Source organism: Spermophilus citellus, assembly GCF_964194105.1.
Source record: "Spermophilus citellus genome assembly, chromosome: 3".
In the NCBI taxonomy this organism is placed as follows: Eukaryota; Metazoa; Chordata; class Mammalia; order Rodentia; family Sciuridae; genus Spermophilus; species Spermophilus citellus.
Window position 1 is genome coordinate 172914559 of NC_138184.1, and position 19650 is coordinate 172934208.

Sequence of the window (19650 nt, forward strand, 5' to 3'; positions counted from 1 at the left end):
TTTTCCATGGTCAACTACAGTCTGAAAATATTAACGTCTGTCTTGCCTTGTCCAAGACAGAGAGACCACAATTACATAATATTTATTGCAGTTATTACAATTGTTCTATTTTATTACTAGTTATTGTTATCAATCCCATACTATGCCTAATATATCAATCAAATTGTATCATAGATATGCGTATGTATAAAGAACCAGTATATATAGGGTACAGTACTATCTGTGGCTTCAGGTATCCATTGGAGATTTTTGAACATATTAATAAGGAGGATATGTTGCTATTTATATGAAAAAATGACTAGAAACTGTTGTGCACCACAGTTGTAGCAAAATTGCAGAGAAAAAAGATAAATATGAGCTAAAAGAACTGGGCACATTGTAGATGCTAGTAAATACTTATTGGAAGACCAATAAACAAATAATCAAATGAATGATGTCTGTTAGGTTATTTTTGTCCTGTTCATTGAATTCTGGCTCTAAAAACAGTGCTGAATACTGGCCCTTAATGAATTTGTGTTTGAATAAATGAATGTATAAACAAAGGAAACAGACTTTGAACTGAATTTTGGAAACTGAAATTACATTCACAGAAATCTGATATGAAGCATGTAATATATCATGGACAGGGTCTGAGGGGGAGGGAGTATGATGCCCTTTAGATTAACAATTAGCCACTGATACTCCAAAGGTGCCAGAGGGGTTATTTATAAACCATCTTATGATAAATCCCTTCCCATAGTACTTTATTTCCCACTAGCTATCAAAGTTTCAGTTTTTTCTATAGGTCCAGTCTTATCCTATCCCACCATATCCTACCTTACCCTCTCCTTTCCTCTCCTGTCCTAAAACAAACACCTTCCCTGGATACTGTGGTTTCCTCAAGATCCAGACTTCATTTGTTTTCTTAACTCTACTAATGACTTTCTTGAAGGAGCAGTCCTAGTTCAGTGACATGTTATTTTCTTTTTCTTTTTTTTTTTTTTAACTCCATGTACTTTGGCTTCCCAGATGTACACATTAGGGATGTTCTCTGGAAGGTCACTGGTGGCCTCTCAGCTTTTTCCTGTTTGGCCTTTCTCTTTGTGGCATTCTGTACACTGCAGATCACCTCCTGTCACCCCACTTGGATCACTCTCTTTCATCCTCCTTTGGTGTCAAATGACAGACCTTCTTCAGACCTCCTTTGAAACCCTGTCTCAGTCTCCTTTGCCTACTCTGTCCTTCTACCTGTATCTAATTGAGGGTTCTTCCTAAGAATTTTTCAGATCTTATGCTACTTCCACTTGGGAGACATGGCAAGCCCAGGGGTTCCAGTTGTCACCTGCATGTGGAAGATTTTAAAATCTGACTCAGACCCTGAATAGAATTTCTTCTTTCCCATGACTTTCTAGAAACCCCAGTCTTAACATATCTAATAACAAAATATTTTCCACACTTGCCTCCTTTTTTGGATATTTCCTAGTTTAGGAAAATGACACTATTTTTCCAGTCACCCTGAAGAGAAATCTGTGTCCTCTCCAGTATAGTTCTCACCCCACCCCCTCACCCCCACAGTCAACTCTTCAGTTATCCCCTCTCTGTCCCTTCTGTGACATTACCACCATTACTGCCTGGATTCTTTTGTTGCTTGGACTAGTGCAATAGCCTCCTGATTTAGGGTAGCTGGATAAACACATTGCATGGAAAATATTTATACAAAAATTATTGTTTGTCTGTAATAGGTTGCATTTTTTCTTTTACCTTTTTCTTTTTTTCTCTCTCTTTCTTCCATCTGACAAACTTGCCCTAACTAGAATACTGCCTTCTGATTTCATATTGTTTCAATCTTTCTTTCATTCTTTTGTCAGAATCATCGTTCTAAAGCCCACTAGATGGTATTCTACAGAACCAACAAGAACCCTCTGATGGCCCCAGGTAACCTAGAAAAAGAAAACTCTTCAGGATTAAAGAAAATCACTACTCAGCTCCAATTCACTTTTCTAGCTCGGTCTTCCATGCTTCCATTCATCTATGTGTGAGAAATCATCCAGCCCCAAACATACTATGTGCTTTTATTTTCATGCTTTCTCCCCCCCACAAATGGCTTAGCTTAGAATTCTCTTCTTCCTTTAAATGCAAATCACGCCAAGTCTTCAAGGCGGAGTTCAAATGCCATCTCCTTTATGAAGCTTTACCTTTATTCCTCCACTACAGTGTCCCACTGTGATTGCTCAGGGTTTTTCCTGCACTTCCATAGCAGTTTCATTCCACTACAGCAGCCTGCATTCTCCCTTGTACATAGTTAGGTGTTACTTGTGGGCAGGAGCTGTGTCTAAATAATTTTTCTATCCATAGCAACAAAGAGATGTAAGTCTATGTATTACGTACTGTTTTGAGTGCTTTGTGGGTATTAACTCATTTGACCAGCAACACTGTGATTCTGGTGGCATTATTCTCCCAGTTGTAATCTCTACACATCCTAGTTCAGAGCTCTACATTTAATAGACATTTATTACTTTTAATTGAATGGAGATGATTTATTTGGGATAATGTACTTCTTTGGGTTCATTCGAGTTAATTTTCCTGTATAATCAACACTATTTTAAATTCATTAGTTAATAACTTGCTTTGCTCTAGAAAGAAATAAAGATGACTTAATATCTCACATATAGACACTTATAAAAAGGAATTTACACAACGAGGACTTAATCTTATATAAACATACTTAACTGGGTTGCTTTACTGTGAAAAAGTCAAGAATTCAAATATATTATGTAAAAAAAATGGTAAAAAGGGAAAAAATCTAAATTAGATTGGCATAATAAATATTCATTCCAACTTTTTTTTTTTTTTTGCAATAGGTTTCTCAGGAATCGCTTTTAATAAAATGAGAGACAGCATGAACATGAATTATTTAGAGGAAATGAACTCTGGGCCTTTAAATATACAAACCATTTCAAAGTCAAGGCAAGGATTTTCTTAAATGTGAGATTACATTATTTTCTATCTATGACTTCTCAGTTATCAAACAGATCATTATTGGAAACGAGTTAGCATCACACAGGCAATATGCTTGAGAGCATGATACAGGTTTACCATGCAAATCTGAGCTGGATGATTGTCAAAGAGGTGAATTGAGGAATGTGAGATAAATAGCCACAGCCAAAGAAGCCTAGATTCAGGAGACCTGTTTGTCCTGCTGAACTGACATCTCTGCTAGGAAGTTCAAAGGTAGACAATGTTTGTTTCCTGTTTCACTTCCAGATGTTGCCTGTGCTTTCCCAGTCACTCAACAAAGAAGGCATGTGACAACTACACACATTTCTGGAATGACATCAGGAAAAAACATGTCACCATGGCTCTTGTTGACTAGCAGGCTAAATTTGGGGGGAGGGTGGTTCACCAATTTCAAACCCCTAATTCTTCCCTGGGTATTTTTCCAGCTTTGTTTACTCTAAAATAAATCTAAAGAAAACCGTGGCTTACGAATATTTCCTTTCTTTATGTGTTTGCAAAAATAATATAGAGAATATTATTAAAGAATAATAAAATGTTATAAACTTGTTTCTTTTACAGTATCTCCCAACAAAGAGATTAGGCAATAATGGGATATGCATTGAAAACAAATGACTTACCCTAACAGACTGCTTTTTGGTGAGGTTACTGGCTATGGACAGAGGAGTTGCTTTGCTCTTAGCTTTTCTCCTATTGTCTTCTCAGCCATGAGCATAGAGCTTGAGGTGAAGGAAGTTACTGTGGCATTTTTCTTGAGGCCTGGTCATGGCATGCTAAGACTAGATCTTGGCAAGAAGATACCAGCAGGGCCCGTGCCATAGGCCTTTACTCTGTCCGCAAAGTTCATATTTCATGAATTTTCATTTTATATAGTAGATAACAAACAATCTTACTTCTTAGGAATAAGTGCTGGACTGGAATCTGCCCTAAGGTCAACAAAGTTTGTTCAAAATGTACCTACCCATAACGAAGTAAAATCTCAGGTTCCCGTAACCAGTAGTGTCCATGTATGGAGTGCATAATTTCCTCTCTCCGTCTTTGAGGAAGACCATTGATAAACCTGATTCTATTGTTCCGCACTCTGTACCGATAACAGCTCCCAAGATGTCCCATCTTAAAAAAATAAAAAAAGTCATTGAGAGCAAATCTTTACAAAGTAAATATTCTGTTTTTAACTAAGAACATTTATTTAGCAATGAATGATTCTGAAATAAAGGTGTGGTACTGCAGACTTTAGGCAATGAATATACTTGGAACACATCCCATTCACAGTTATGGTTCTTCTTTAGAGAGACAATTTTAATTAGTACTATGCTAGTTTGTCTACCATATGGCCAGAACATGCTCCCAAGTAGGACAGTGTTTACTCTCAAAGTACTTGCAGTTCAGTTCAGGAATCAAATATGAACTAAGGAAACAGTGAACCATTGAAAGCAGTATCATAATATAAACCCTTGCATGGTATTTTGCATATTAAAAATAATTATAGAATGAAAAGCTGTAATAGCTGCCAAAAGTCCAGCAAGTTTTCAAAAAGGAGACAGGATTTAAAATGGGTCTGGTCCAATAGGTCTTTGGATATGTACAAGAGAATAAAAATAGCTAACTCCTATTTAGTGCTAACTTAGATGTCAGCTCCTTTTCTAGGCTGACATATTCTTCACATATTATACGCATTTAATTCTCACAGTAACCTCATATGAGAGTAACCATTTCTATCCTAATTTTTTTCAAGTTATTTATTTACTTATTTTGGTACTGGGGATTGAACCCAAAGGTACTTAACCACTGAGCCACATGCCTAGTCCTTTTTGTTTTTAATTTTGAGATAGGGTCTCTTTAGATTGCTTAGGACCTTGTTAAGTTTCGGAAGCTGTCTTGAACTTGTGGGATCCTCATGTCTCAGCCTTCTGAGTCTCTGGGATTACATACCCAGTTCTATCACAATTTTGGATGGAGGAACTGAGATTCAGAGAAGTTTAGGACAGACAACAAAATATGGGGATGATACTCAAATCCATGCAATCTGACTTGAGAGCCTGTCATATACTGTTTTGGGGGTTGATGACAACATATGAGTAGAGGCTGAGAACTGGGTATGACCCTGACACTATTAACAGTGAGATATCAACAGACAGTGGAGAGTGCATACTGGGGAACAGCAAAAACTATACTTGATTAGTAAATTGGAAGCAACTCATGAAGAGCTCAGAAAGAGGATTTCAGACTCCATTTCAGTAGCCCTCAGGGTGATATTTCTAAAATGCAAACATGATTATGTCTCTCCTTTGCTTGAGGTCTTTCAGTGGCTTTCCATTGCTAATCAACAAATTCCAAACTCCTTAATGCAGAATATAAGGTCCTTCCTGGCCTGAAGCAAGAGCACTTTCCTAGCTCCATCTTTATACCAACTCTTTGGCTATATAACATGAATTTGAAGTTATTAAATTATTGTTTGTCAGGCCTCCATAGCTTTAGTCACTGTCTACTGGCGAACTCAGAGTCGTTCTCCAAGATGTCCTTTAAATATTGTACACCTTCCATAGGGACCTTCCCAGACTCCCTTACTTCCCCTAAATAGCCACACCATCTCTCTGACTTAGATTCTTCCTTCATGATGCCACTGCTCACTGCATATTGCTATTACTTCTTTATATGCCTTTCTTTATCTTGATGCGTCAACTCCTAAGACAGGTATTTTATTTTTATATTCTCAAATTTAGCCCAGTGTCCAATACCCAATAGAAGCTCAATAATTCTGTGGAACTATGGAAGTATCAGAGGATTCTAGATCCAGAGAGGGTGTAAAACCTAATCCAATGGGCTTCCTGAATCCCAGCTTCACTTTCCTCTGCTTTCTGTAGCTTCATCTTTACCCTGTCTTGTGAGACAACTCACTTTTTGCAGAGAGTAAGAAAACAGCTCCTTCTGCCCTTGCCACTCAGACCTTCCAAGGTTGAGAAAGGCCAAGGGCAGGTCTGATTTCTACTCCTTCTCCCAGATTGGTGATATGATATTTCAGTCACAAGGTCCCCTGTATCTAGACTTAATGACTGGTGACACCATGGTTGCCCAGCTTTGACTTCAGTCCTCCTTCCACATTGAAGTCATAGCTTTGAAGGTCAAGATTCTCTGCCTGATGGATCTTCGAGAAACCATTCGCCTATCTAGACCCAAGACTTGACATGACCACTGGGCTTTAGCTTATCCATCAGCCTTGGCTCTGGGCACACACTTTAAATGTTCAATATGTTCAGAAAGATTTTTAGGTTTTGATCTCTTTTCAAGATTCAAGAGCTTAAATGAATAATCTTATATACCATTGGATCCTTTCTTCCCCCAAATGCCTCTCTTCTTGTCTATAATCTCTCTTCTCCCATTACAAATCTGATCCCTCTGTCTTTTCCCCTTCCTAAGTCTGACCCATCTGTTACCACCCAAGTGCTGGTTTTGACAGTGAGAAGTGAAAATAAACTGTAGGTCAGAGAATGTTCAGAGCTCTAAGCATTTATAGCACAACACAATGAAGAGGCCTTTAAAACTACTCAAAGAGAAATCTTGTAAAACTTTTATTATTTTTTTTAATTATAACAGAAGTCAGAGATTGGTTTTTTTTGAAGAATGACCATAAACTTCTGATGTACACTGAGGTTATTTCCATGTTTTAGTCATTACTAGCAGGGCTGCATTCAAGGTCCTGTGTAAATGTTGACATGCACACAGCCTTTCTTTGCTGTGTCTGTGAGAGAGGATGCCTAATCCCCTAAGGCACTCATTGCATTACTGAATTTTTTTTTTTCTTTGCATTCACAATGGTACTACCTATGTTCACCTTAGGAGAATTGAAAAAATAGTGACTCAGATTATTTTCTGTGTTATGGGGTTCTCATAAGAATCTCAGTTGTGAAACGTTAACAGGAGTACCATGTCTGGAAAAAGAATTACTGGGAGACATGTCACTTCCTTATCACTCCGATCTTCAACAAAACAATTGGATAAATACCTGTTCCCATCAGGAGGGTTTAAGATTCCTATCTCCCTACAAGTTCACCTTCACTTGATTTTGTCAAACTTTTATAATTTGGCCTAAGAGATGGAAATAAAACTTTATCACACTTTGACATTTCTGTGACTACTAATGAGGCTGGAAATCTTTTCATGCTTATGGCCAGTTGGGGTTGCTCTTTGAGTTGTCTATTTCTGACTTCTGTCCTTTTTCTACTAGGATCTGTCTCTTCTGGCTCATTTCCTTGTGATTTAAATTTTGTTTACTCTGGATAGTAACAGTAATCTTTCCTTGGCTAGTAACCTTTTCTTTTTTTTTTTTTCATTATGTTTATGTGTCTTTGGGTAATATAAAAAGTTTTAAATTTATCTTTTATTTATGGCCTGTAACTTTTTTCTGTTCAATAAATCTTTCCCTACCCTGAGAACATAAAGAGATTCCCTGTACTTTTTCATATGATTTTAAAATTTTGTTTCTTACATTTATGTAGTTTTAATTCATTTGAAATTGATTTTGGATAATAAATAAATTTGAGATCCAATTTTATTCTTTCTATACAGGCAACTGGTTATCCCAGCACCATTCACAATTTCCTCTCCAAATGATTGACTGGTAATGTTACTTCTGTCATAAAATAATCTCCTATAAATGTCTCCAGGCTCCAGCCCCATTAGCCTACACAGCTATCTCTATGTTGAAACCAAGTGGTTTTAATTGCTATTTCTGTATAATAACTCTTGATAGCTGCCCCCCTCCCCACATGCCTTTCACTTCTTCACACTTGGCCTTGGCTGCTCTTGTCTGTGCTTATTCCTCCTAATGAATATGAGAATCACCTTGTTGAGTTCCATGAAAAACCCCACTTGGACCTGGTTACGAATCCACCATTTCTGATTTTACTCAAAAGAAATAATCCAATTTAAGTTGTTGCTTCTCTATAAAAAATCTTTTTTTTCTCTATTTGATTTTTTTGGGGGGTCTGGTCTTTGGTATTCCAAAGGTTTTTGATGAATGAAGGTGTAGGTTATTTTATTTCTTATGCTTTGAGGACCTGATCACCCTTGTCATTTTGAGGATTCATATCTTGAATCAGATCTGGAAAATTGTAAGTCACTGTCTTTAATATATTAACTTTTGCCCATTCTTTCTACATTTGTTCTGAAACTTTCGCTAGACTATATATTTTATATTTTCCATGTCTCACACTTATTATCTTTATTTCTTTCTATACTGCATATTCTCTGCTATTCTCTCAGTTCTATCTCTAGTATAGTATTCTAATTCTTTAGCTCTTTCTAACTTTTAAAAACTACACAGTGAATATTTAATTCTATGATTGTATTTTTCATTTTTAAAAGCTCTCCTTGGTGCTTTTTAGCATCTATTAGGTTTTTAAAATAGTATCCCTTCTTTTAAAAAAGTTCTTTAATGTAATTTAATCATGTTTGTTTTATATCTCCCTCATATTTCTCTTTTACAAATTTCTCCTTTTTATGTATTTGCTGACTGTCCTTTTTGATGTATCATAAGATCATTTAGATGATAGTTTTACATTGTGAGTTTACCTTATTTCATTATGGAATTATTTCCATTGTGAATTTCACACACCTTGCAGGAGGGTTTCATATTTGTGTTTATGAGCACTTTGAAGCTTTCCTGGTTCTGAATTCTTTTTGACATTAATTTCTAAGTTAAACATTTTCTTATAACCCAGGCAGATTAATGTGAATTTTACATTTGTTTAGGGTTTCCGTTCTCCTGGGAATGGAATCAATGAAAGGAGCTATTACCCCAATTACTTCTTTATGGAGGAGGGGCTTTTCAAGATCCCAGCTTTATACAGGAATATCAGTTCTAGTTGCCATCTGCTAAGTGTCCTGTATGGGTATTTTAACCCAAATTGTTAGCCTTAGATTATACGGGGTGTGGTATGCCCTGAACTATCTAAATGTGAGCTGGAAAGCTAACCATCTAGGTTTAATCTTTGCTCCTGGCATCTGCTCATTTTCTTTCCCTATCCTATGGCTAAGCATTAAAAATAATTATCATACTAATCCAACATTTCTATGTGTTTGGTAGAGGGAAAAGGACCATGTGAACTCAAATTTGTCATCACAATTTCAAATTTTTTAGCAGGATGGTACTATTGACAATGATGAGAAATGAAAAGAAAAAAATTAATTCATTTTAGGCCCTCATTTAATTATTTTAGGGGTGTTAACAAATTAAAGGGCTATGTAATCTTTCAGATCAGTAAGTGACTTTTTTCAAGTAGTATTCAATTTTTCAAAATGTTAAATAATCATCAATTTTTAAAGATAGATTGGCTATTAACTCTTCCACTTATCTTTATCCTTGGTGACTTTATTATAAAGGAAGTAATTTCATAAATAAGAAAGCAAACAATTGTTAGCTGCCAAATATTAACAGTTCTCCAAGGTATGAAGATGTGTTCCTTCTAAGAAAATAAATATAATGATTATTAGCCATAAGTTCCCCCATCCAAGTCTTAAGAGATATTGAAAAGCATCTCTAAAAAAGAAAAGAAAGCATCTCTAAGCAGCATATTTAAGCCACAGTTCATCTCTCAATGAACAGTCACTAGTTCTACAAAATTTCCTAAAGCAGACTAATTTTGCTGTAAGTCAATATGTACAAATAGAATTATAGCTGTTTTAGGTAAAATGTTCAATTATTCTAGTTAAAAACATGTTTTTCATTTTTCTTTCATATTTTCATCAACTGTAGTTGACTGCTTAATTCTATTTGCAAAGCAAAGGTCATTCAAGGAAATAAATTCTAGGTACACCAAATAAATAATATATAACCATACTATCACACAACTGGCAACAGATATTGAAGGTGATATAATAATGACACAATTACATGCATAATAATTCTAGGGATTTATTTTATGATAAAAGATTAATATTTTGAATTTGTACACAATATTTAAAAAATTTAATATTTAAAAACTCATTTCTTCTTATTTTCTCTTATTTCTTCCACTTGTTTCTGGTCATGTCTAATTGGTGAGTTGTTATTTGCCAACTAACTTTTCCATAAATGGAGGCAACTAGGAGACATAGAGGTAAATGGCTTGCCTGAGGCTACTGTCTAGCTCTAAAACTGACATCTCCTATTTCTCAGTTTGCTGTGATCTTAGTAATTACTGTTCTAAAGAGGGGATTTCAGTAGGATGATATGTTGAACCTTCCCAATTTATAACAGATTTAGAACGAAAACCTTAAGAAGTGCACATGCGCGTGCAACACACACACACTCACCCCCCCCCACACCCACACCCACACCGATTATATCAATCATTCAAAGAATACAACAAGTAATAACTTTTTGTAACAGCTCTTCCTGGGACTGGTTCACTTGTAAATTAATCAGGAGTCTCTCCTGACGCATACATGAAAAACTTCACACTGGTTCATTGGTCTTTTACTTGCTCCATTTATCCCAATTAAACCACTCAGCCTACTGATCCACGAAGCAAGTTAAAGTTATAAATGATGCAGATGATGACTCCTTTTAGACATCTATCTGCTTTAGAGCATTTTTAAAGGGAAAAACTAAATTGCAAAAGATGGAATTGTCATAGACTAAAAGAACCTTCTATTCAAGTGAGAAATGAGATAAGTAGCCACTGTCTCTTAATTATTTGTTGTAAATAACTTTTCTAGATTAATCTGAAATGAATTATTTTCACAACCTCAACCACAAAGCTGTCTGAAATTCGATTCATACTGTTCATGTATTATCAATCTTTATTTTAAAGTCCAACATACCCAATTTTACTCATCTTTATTTTTCCTGCTAAAGCTGGTAGAAGATAACAAAAGTGAAGTCAATGTCTTTTGAAACTGAAATATTTATAATCAAATGAAATGGGAAAGTTTAGTCTACTTTGAAGAGAAAGAAGCAGAAAAAAATTATGCTTTCCTAAATTTTACAAATTATGCCTGTGGTAAAGATCTCATTGCTTTGAATAAATTACCCTGCATTTATTAAAAATTCAGTAGGAGCTTGTTATAGCACAAGCTCTTTCTTTCATAAATTTATATAAACACTGGCTCAAGCATGGTTAGAGGCAAAATATCCTTAAGTGGATCCCAGAGCTCCCTGAGCTGCTGGGAGCCTTGAGGGAGAATCTTTCTCTTCTCCCTGGACTTCAGAGTCCCAGTCTCTGAGGTCACAAAGTTATGGTTGTTTCCAGTTTAAAAATGATGCAGTCCCTGATGCTCTCCTAATATAATAATTGCTTTAAGTGAAATTATAACATAACCAAACCTGGAGACCAGCAGTGGTTATTTGAGGAGCTCATAGGTTAGCAATACCTTGGATGCCACAGCAGTTTCCCTCAAAAGGAATGTTGCTTTTGTAGTTTAAATTATGTTTTTTTCCAAGGCAAAGCAGTTTTATGTGAACTGCATTTAAAGGAATGCCCCCCTAAGGGGCTGAGCTCTCTACAACATAGCAATTTATATTTATTCTTTGATGACTAATTATAAAATAAAAGCCTCTATATTATTTCTAATAAATACATTGGTATCTATTATGTATTACAAATAGCATGGGGTGATGTTGGAGCACACAATAAAAAGGTTTCCTATCAATAAAATGCCTTAAGGTAACCTAATTCTTTAGAGATAGCAAGGTCACAATGATATTTAATTTATAGCTTTAAAATAAGACTTTCTATTTTTTGTTGTCATAAAAAAGGAGCATTTTATCAAGCAAAAATCATCTAAAGGAGTTTCTTAGCTAGCAAGCTGATGGTCCTCTCCATCAATTGTTTGGAATGCTTTGTGAATAAGATTGTGTTTTAATAAGTTTGTACTTCAATACTTTTAATGAAGGGGAATTTGGCAATAACTATCAAAACTGAAATTACATACATACCTCATACACATGTACATGTATACACACATGCCAGAATCTTGAATTTTCACCTTTCAGCAAATATTGTAATAAACATTCTTGTGTACTTTTTAAAGTATTTTGTCTATCAAAAGGGGTTTGGTTACATAAAATGGTATACTCCCTTTCTTAAATAATGAAGATTCAAATTTATTGACTAGAAGAAGCATTTGAAACATGTTTTTAAGTTAAAACAATCAAGTTGAAGAAGAATATGCAAAATCTGGTTCTAGTGTGTTGTTTTGGTATCGTAGGAGAAAAATTTTTGAATATATGCCAACATCTTAACAGTGAGGGTTAAGCATGAGGAGACTTTTGACTTTTACTCTATACATCTGCTTTGTAACAAGCAAATAATTTCTGGGGCAGGGAGAAGAAAAAGAAAGAAAGAAAGGCATTCGTTTATAATTCAGAATGAAATTTAAATCATCTTATTATAGATTGGAGAAATCACTAAGAATATAAGCAAAGGAAATAGAGATCTAATATTTTAATTGGACTTTCCCCTGCTAATATTGGCATAAAGTGCACTAAAGGTAACAGACCATTTCATATTATATAGAAAATTTGTTTTACTATATTCTCCAGGATATATAAAACCACCTAAAGGTGGCAACTTTAGGTATGAACCAAGGTATAGAACAAAGCCTGGCTAAAAGACCTTATATTTATCAAATTCATAAGTATTTAAAAATCTCATATGAATTCTCTGATGTTGAAAAAGTTCATTACATTCATAAGGTCTCTATTTGGAAAATATTCTCTGATATTTAATAAGGGATGTGCCATAGGTAAAGACCCTTCCACATTCATTTATATTCATGAGGCTTATCTCCAGTACACATCCTCTGAAGTCTAGGAAGATATATACTTGCACTGAAGGCTGTGCCACCTTCATTGCATTTCTGGGTTTTCCCTCTACCATGACAGCTTAGTGAAGGTAAAGAATGAGCTCTATTTGAAGGCTTCCCGGCATGCATTGCATTTCAAAGATTCTCTTCTTTAGTTGGTTCCCCTGAATCTCACTAACATTCAGATTTTTCTTAGGTTTTTATTACATGCATCATGTTTATTTACACTCTACTTGGAATAACACTAATAAAGAATATTGGTTTCAGAATGGTTAGGAAGCACACAGGTTGCTCATTAGTAAGAAAATAATACAACCTAGATTGAAGGTTATTTAAGTAAATAATGTATTGGCATGGGACATTACAGAATCTCAATAAATGTTAGTTTCCTTTTCTCCTTTGGTAAAATGTAGTGCTATTTTTGTTGTAAAATAAGTCACAATAGTAATTCAAATGCATTCTAAATAGTTTCTTTTTTTTCATACCAGAATGAACTGTAATAATCTTGATGACATTGCAAAGTGTTATTGCTGAAACAATCATTAATCAAGGAGATATCTAGCTGAAAGAAAAACTGTATTGTATCTACCTGTGAGTCTTTTGCACTGTTAAAAAATTTCTATGAAGAAGTTCCAGACTAACGTCAGCAAATACAGCTTATTTTTTGTCATTTGGAAAATTATTGTTTTTATTCCAAAAATAAAAAATTATTTCCTTTTTAAAAAGTGATGTTAGAATGAAGGTCAAAAGAAAACTAGAACAAGAAAGAAGTGATGTCTGTCTTTTATAATGAGCTTGCCCCAATCTATTTGAACACCTTGCATGGTTTTTAAGCATATTTAATCACCACTTCAACTAATGTTATTTTTCTCCATGATGTATTTTACTTGCTTATTTTCATAATGATTTAGGTTTCATTGAATTATTTAACTTTGTGTTTCTTATCTATCTTACTAATTAATATGAGTATAATTTTCCTGTGAGCACCATTTTGGCTATATCATGTTACTGATAGTAATTATGGTTGAGATAACAACTAATTTTTGACTTGTTTGATTGCTTGTAATGTGTCATGTATTATGTAAAGTATGCTACATGATGTGTGAAATATTGCTTTTTAGCCCTTTTAATGTTTAAATCTGAATTCTGTTTTACGCCTCATTGTTTCTTTTGTTACCTTTGCCTAGAATATTAGCTCCTCTTTAACTTTCAACTTGTGTTATTTTAGTTTGTGTCTTTTATAAAGGGTAACAATGTAGCCAATTTTAAAAAAATTATTTATTCTAATTTGTTATAGATGACAGCAGAATGCAATTCAATTCATATTTCACAAATAGAGCACAATTTTTCATGTCTCTGTTTGTACACAAAGTAGAGTCAATTTTAAAAGAAATTACTATGAGACTCTCATTTAATAAGTGAATATAATTTGCTCAAATTGTTGACATGCTCATATAGGCTCCTGACAAGCTCTATCCTGTTTTCTACTTACCCTGCTTTTTTTTTTTTTTTTTTTTTTTTTTTTTTTTTTTTTTTTTTTTTTTTTTTTGGTACTGCAGATTGAACTCAGGGGCACTGGACCACTGAGCCACATCCCCAGCTCTAAAAAAAAAAATGTTTCTAAAAAAGAAAAATTTAGAATTTTTTACTTAGAGATAGGGTCTCACTGAGTTGCTTAGCACCTTGCAGTTGCTGAGGCTGGCTTTGAACTCCTCCTGCCTCAGCCTCAGGAGCCACTGGGATTAAAGGCATGTCACCGTGCCCCATTTATCCTGCTTTTTTTTTTTAATATTTTTTTATTTTTTAGTTCTCGGCGGACACAACATCTTTGTTGGTATGTGGTGCTGAGGATCGAACCCGGGCCGCACGCATGCCAGGCGAGCGTGCTACCGCTTGAGCCACATCCCGAGCCCTATCCTGCTTTTTATTGTTTATATTTTTCATTCTCCCAATCCATGTTCTTCGCTCCATCTTAACTGGACGTATTAGAAGTTATCTAGCCTATATGTGGGGTATCTAAATTGTCAACACATATATTACTATCAATACTCCTGCTTTGCTATGAACATGAAGAACTAAACAAGATCTAGATCCTCACATTCCAACCAAGTTAAGAATCTTGGCAGGATTTTAATTTCTTATTCCAACCAAGTTAAGAATCTTGGCAGCATTTTAATTTCTTATTCTGCATACCTTCTTGTCAATTGCCTTTTGTACTCAGATGTTGAGGAGGTACAGATTTTAATTATAAATTTCCATCAAAAAAATTTTTTTTAAATCAACACTTATTTTGACCAAATTATAAGTCTTACTTGCTCACTATTCTTTACCTCCCATATTCCTCTTAGATTAATTTCCAGGAAACACATCTTGTAGAAATTCAGAGAGAGAGTTCAGGGGTATTAAACTTACCAAGTGTTTATGTGTCTGAAAATATTTTTATTTTCCTGACATCTGATAATATTTGATATGAGAATGAATTTATACTCTAAATAATTTTCTCCCAGAATTTTAAGATAACAGCTTTCTTTAAAAAGTTATGTTTATGGGGGCTGGGGATGTGGCATGCGTGGGGCGCTGGGTTCAATCCTCAGCACCACATAAAATAAAATAAAGATGTTGTGTCCACTGAAAACTGAAAAAAAAAATTTTAAAAATCTCTCTCTCTCTCTCTCTTAAAAAAATTATGTTTATGTTATGGGCCAGACTATATGGGCAATGACCAAACAGACTCCATTTTGCCTTGAGACTCCAGGTCATGTAAGAAATGCCTCTCCCAGGGAAAGCCCCACCTCTGTACCCATCAACCTTTGCTTAGCATAGCACGTTTGACAGCACAAAATGGCAATTCTTATGCAATGTAAAAGTGTTCTCTCTTTGGTTCCCATTTTTCTTGAATAATGTACCCTGTCAGAGATTGATTGTCTAGATGTTAGTAGCCATTCTTTAACTTGTACACAACTAGGGAAGTTTTGGCCCACTCTCTTTTCTGCTTATGATTTTAGACCTCATGATGTTTGTTTATGGCTTTGAATCATAGTAACAGCCACTTATGCTTTAATATGGTTTTGGACTATAAAAGGTGTACTCAAACCCTTGGAGGGGGTCAAAGGGTGTACACTCGCAGCCTTCCCCTTGGCCTGCCTGCTGGTGGATCTGGACCGCCAACTGTTGAATAAAGTTTCCGTCTCCTGCTTTAAGATCCACTCAGTGATTTATTGCAATCTCCCCTTAACATTTAATGATGTCAAGGAAAGTACAATGAATTTTACCTGAAGCTTTTAGGATTTTCTCTCTTATCAGTGATGTTAAGTTTCTCCCCTAGTTTAAGACTGGGCATTTTTTCATTAATCTTGCTAAACTGTTTCACTCACAGCAGCTATGTGTTTTCTTTATTCTTCTCCTTTCTATGGGGAACTTTAAAAATATTTATTTGAATATTTCATTCCCTATGTTCCCTCTGACTTCTGAAATGAAATTTCTAATGTTAGAAATGCCACTTTTCCAGGTTGATGCTGTAGCTCAATGATAGAGCAATTGTGTAGCATGCATGAGGCCCCGAGTTTGTACTTAACATTTCTTTTTCTTATATTTAATGACATGATCTCAAGATTCAAATGTCTAGCTCAGTCATTTGTTCTTCAATTATGCTTATACTGATATTTGGGGGGATACAGTAATTTTTTTTCAAACAACATAGTTATAAATTTCTCCCTTATCTAATTGTTTTATCCTTGTAAAATTTGTTTTAATTTCACAAATGTAGCCTCTTACCTCGCTGAAGATATTAATTATACTTCTTGCACAGTCTATTTTTTATTCTGTTATTCCCATCTACTCAACTCTTAATTCTTTATTGCATGCTTTTTCAAAAATGAAATTGCTTTTTCTTATATTTGGTGATGCTAGATCCTTTGCTTAAGTTTGTATCTGCTTTTCTCTATTAACTTCAACATAAGAATGCCTGGTGAGGTCACTTCCGCTCCCCTGCCTAAATTGCGCCTGCGCCCCACATCTCTTCTGCTCTGGTCTCTGGCCTAAGTCGGGGTGACAAGGCTAAATGCACTAAGAAAGTTGGTAAATACGGGACCCGCTACGGTGCCTCCCTACAGAAAATGGTGAAGAAAATTGAAATCAGCCAGCACGCCAAGTATACTTGTTCCTTCTGTGGCAAAACCAAGATGAAGAGATGGGCTGTGGGGTTCTGGCACTGTGGTTCCTGCACGAAAACAGCGGTTGTTGGTGCCTGGACCTACAACACCACTTCTGCTGTCACAGTCAAGTCTGCAATCAGAAGGCTGAAGGAATTGAAAGACTACCATATCACAAAATTGTGGTTTGTTGTTAATTGCATTAACTGGATGTTCTGATGTGAATTGCATTAATATTGCCCTTTCAAAGGTGATTTTTAAATTGAAGCCCTTCTAATTTGAATTGGAAAATTTTGCTGAGATGGGTTATTGTAATTCAGGTCTTTTCCCCCAAGTAGTCAGATGATAATGGCATGAAACTAAGTCTTACAGCTTAGGTATATGCTTAGCTTTTTTTTTTAACCACTGTTCAACTACTCAGATACATTGACATATTGTACAATATTTGTTTTAAAGGTAAAACGTGCTAAAATACACAAAGGATATACATAAAAAAATAATAATGCCTGGTGATTGGGTGAGGACTACCATGGGATGAATAGCTCAGTTTCTTCATTACAAGTGTCCTTATTTGTCTTCTGTTCCTAGAGGCAGAAGCCTCTTTTTAGAAATAGGTGCAGTGAGGGGCTCACCTACAGTCCTTATGGTAGTACCAATGCCCTGTCCCAGCATCCATGACCTGGAGCAATGCTGGGATGTCACTAACAGTGTCTAATTCAACATGTATTTCAGAACAGAGTTCCCTACTTCCCTTCTCCCCCAGATTCCAGATTCTCTTTCTCTCTTCCTCCACTCATTAGTAATTCCTGGCCCAACTTTCTTGTTTTATAGTATCATTTCAGATATATTTGTTCATTTTCCTGTAATTTCCAGTGATTTGGTGCAGGTGGGGAAGACTGGAACATGCTGTCTTGATTAAGTCTTATGTTTGTGGAGTTATTTTTTAGCATTAATATTCTGGGACAACAATAAAGCAGTTTTTTATTTTCTTAAAAAATTTGGTGGGGGCTGAGGCTGTGGCTTAGCTGTAGAGTGCTCACCCAGCACATACGAGGCCCTGGGTTCGACTCTCAGCACCACATAAAAATAAATAAATAAAATAAAGGTATAAAAAAAAATGTGGTGGTACCTAGGGCCTTGTACATGCTAGGCAAGTACCCTACCACTAAGCTACATCCCCTGCCCTATTTTTCCTTTTAAAGGTATTTGAGAAGTAAAAAACGTATGATCCTTGCATTTGGGATGCAAAGCAAATATGCAAATTCCACATTATAGGAATGTGATGTTTTAAAAAGCCCCCTCCCACCTAAAGACAGACTTAGCTAGGTGAGATGTGGTAATTGCTAATTAAATGATGTGTTTTTAAGGTGAAGCCAAAGTTCAGAAACACTCACATAAATTAGCAGTGTATTTGTTAAAGTTTCTCCTGTACTGAAGTAACAGATGTATTTTTTTTTTTTTTAGGACAAAACCAAAACAAAGCAGAAAAACCTTTAAAATCCTGCTTTACAAATATAGACATTGGATTTAGGACAGCTTAAGGAAAGACCAATAGCCCTCACATCCTTGTGATCTGAGATCAAATGCTTTGATTCAAATGATAGAAAATTGTGATTGGGAAAGTGGTTTCTCATAAAAGCCATAATGTCATAGTGGCTTTCTTTTCTTCCTACCCATTCATGTGGAGTGTTCTGAAAAATATTATTAGGTTATCTCTCTATATCTGTCTATATTCTATGGGAGAAAAACATAGTTAAAAGATATGAAAGTATTATAACAAATGAATAATTTAACTTCAAAAAATTTTGAAAAGTGACCTTAAAGCTGCAGAATTCAATCAATTTAATGGGTCACTCTTGAGGATTTATCATTTATGCTTTCTATTTAAGTAGGTGAGTTTATAACAATAAATTGTTTTTGTGGATGCTGGTGGTTGAAGGGAAGAATGAGACAAATATTAATCATCCTGAGAGAAACAGAACACAACAAGTGTTTCACTACCAAACTCTGAGTCTGCTTTTCTTTGCTGGAGCTTACCCTAGGTAACGATGCTTTGTATTAATTCAACTTTGTGAAAGGATTTTTTTCCTTGAAGCTACGATTAAAAATGATAATATCAGCATTCTTTCCTAGACCACCAAAGCAACATTTGGCAGTAGGTGGGAGTGGGACTTTACCCTTTCACACAAAAATTTTGGATTAAATTAGCATTTTATCATCGCCCCAAACACAAGACAACCCTGGGTGCTCTCATCTTGTTTTGCCTTCATAACATAAGGCCAACCTCATACTGGGCACAGATGAGAGAACCAGTGAAGTATTATAGTGGTGTGGCCTGATATCCTAGGAGCAAAAGCCCCAAATAACCCAAGAGGTGGTTGCTAGAATAATTAAACTGCTTTAAGAGTTCTGCTGAATTAACTATATGGCATTAGACTGGCACAGGTGCTTTTTTCTGAGCACCTTATTATACATGATTAGAACTGGAATCTGATGATGCCACAGCCGGAGAGAGAGTACCAGCTTGTTTACTGTGACCCAAACCCTGGTAAATCTTCAGTCCTGAGAGATGTCCAGTAAGTATAACGAGGACCACTTGACTCACACAGTAGATGGACTTTCCTCCACTGTTCCTCTGTGTCCTTATTGACCTTAGCTTTTTCGTTTCTGGGATATGTACTTTAAGTTCATTGTTTTAGGGAATGATGAATTTGGCTGT

General features: G+C 35.4%; 2 protein-coding genes across 2 annotated transcripts in view; one reads left to right on the forward strand and one right to left on the reverse strand.

The window, feature by feature from the left end:
• Nucleotides 1-19650, reverse strand: part of RELN (reelin) — a 469728-nt gene that overhangs the window by 171619 nt on the left and 278459 nt on the right. Inside the window, exon 12 of the mRNA XM_081286786.1 lies at nucleotides 3956-4107. Within this exon, the coding sequence (XP_081142912.1) occupies nucleotides 3956-4107 (152 nt within the window). The remainder of the gene's footprint in view (nucleotides 1-3955; nucleotides 4108-19650) is intronic.
• Nucleotides 10022-17150, forward strand: LOC308645307 (large ribosomal subunit protein eL43-like; the record flags this gene model as incomplete). Its single annotated transcript, XM_081287358.1, has 2 exons — nucleotides 10022-10032; nucleotides 16823-17150. The coding sequence occupies 2 exons, from the start codon at nucleotides 10022-10024 to the stop codon at nucleotides 17148-17150; spliced, it is 339 nt and encodes a 112-aa protein (XP_081143484.1).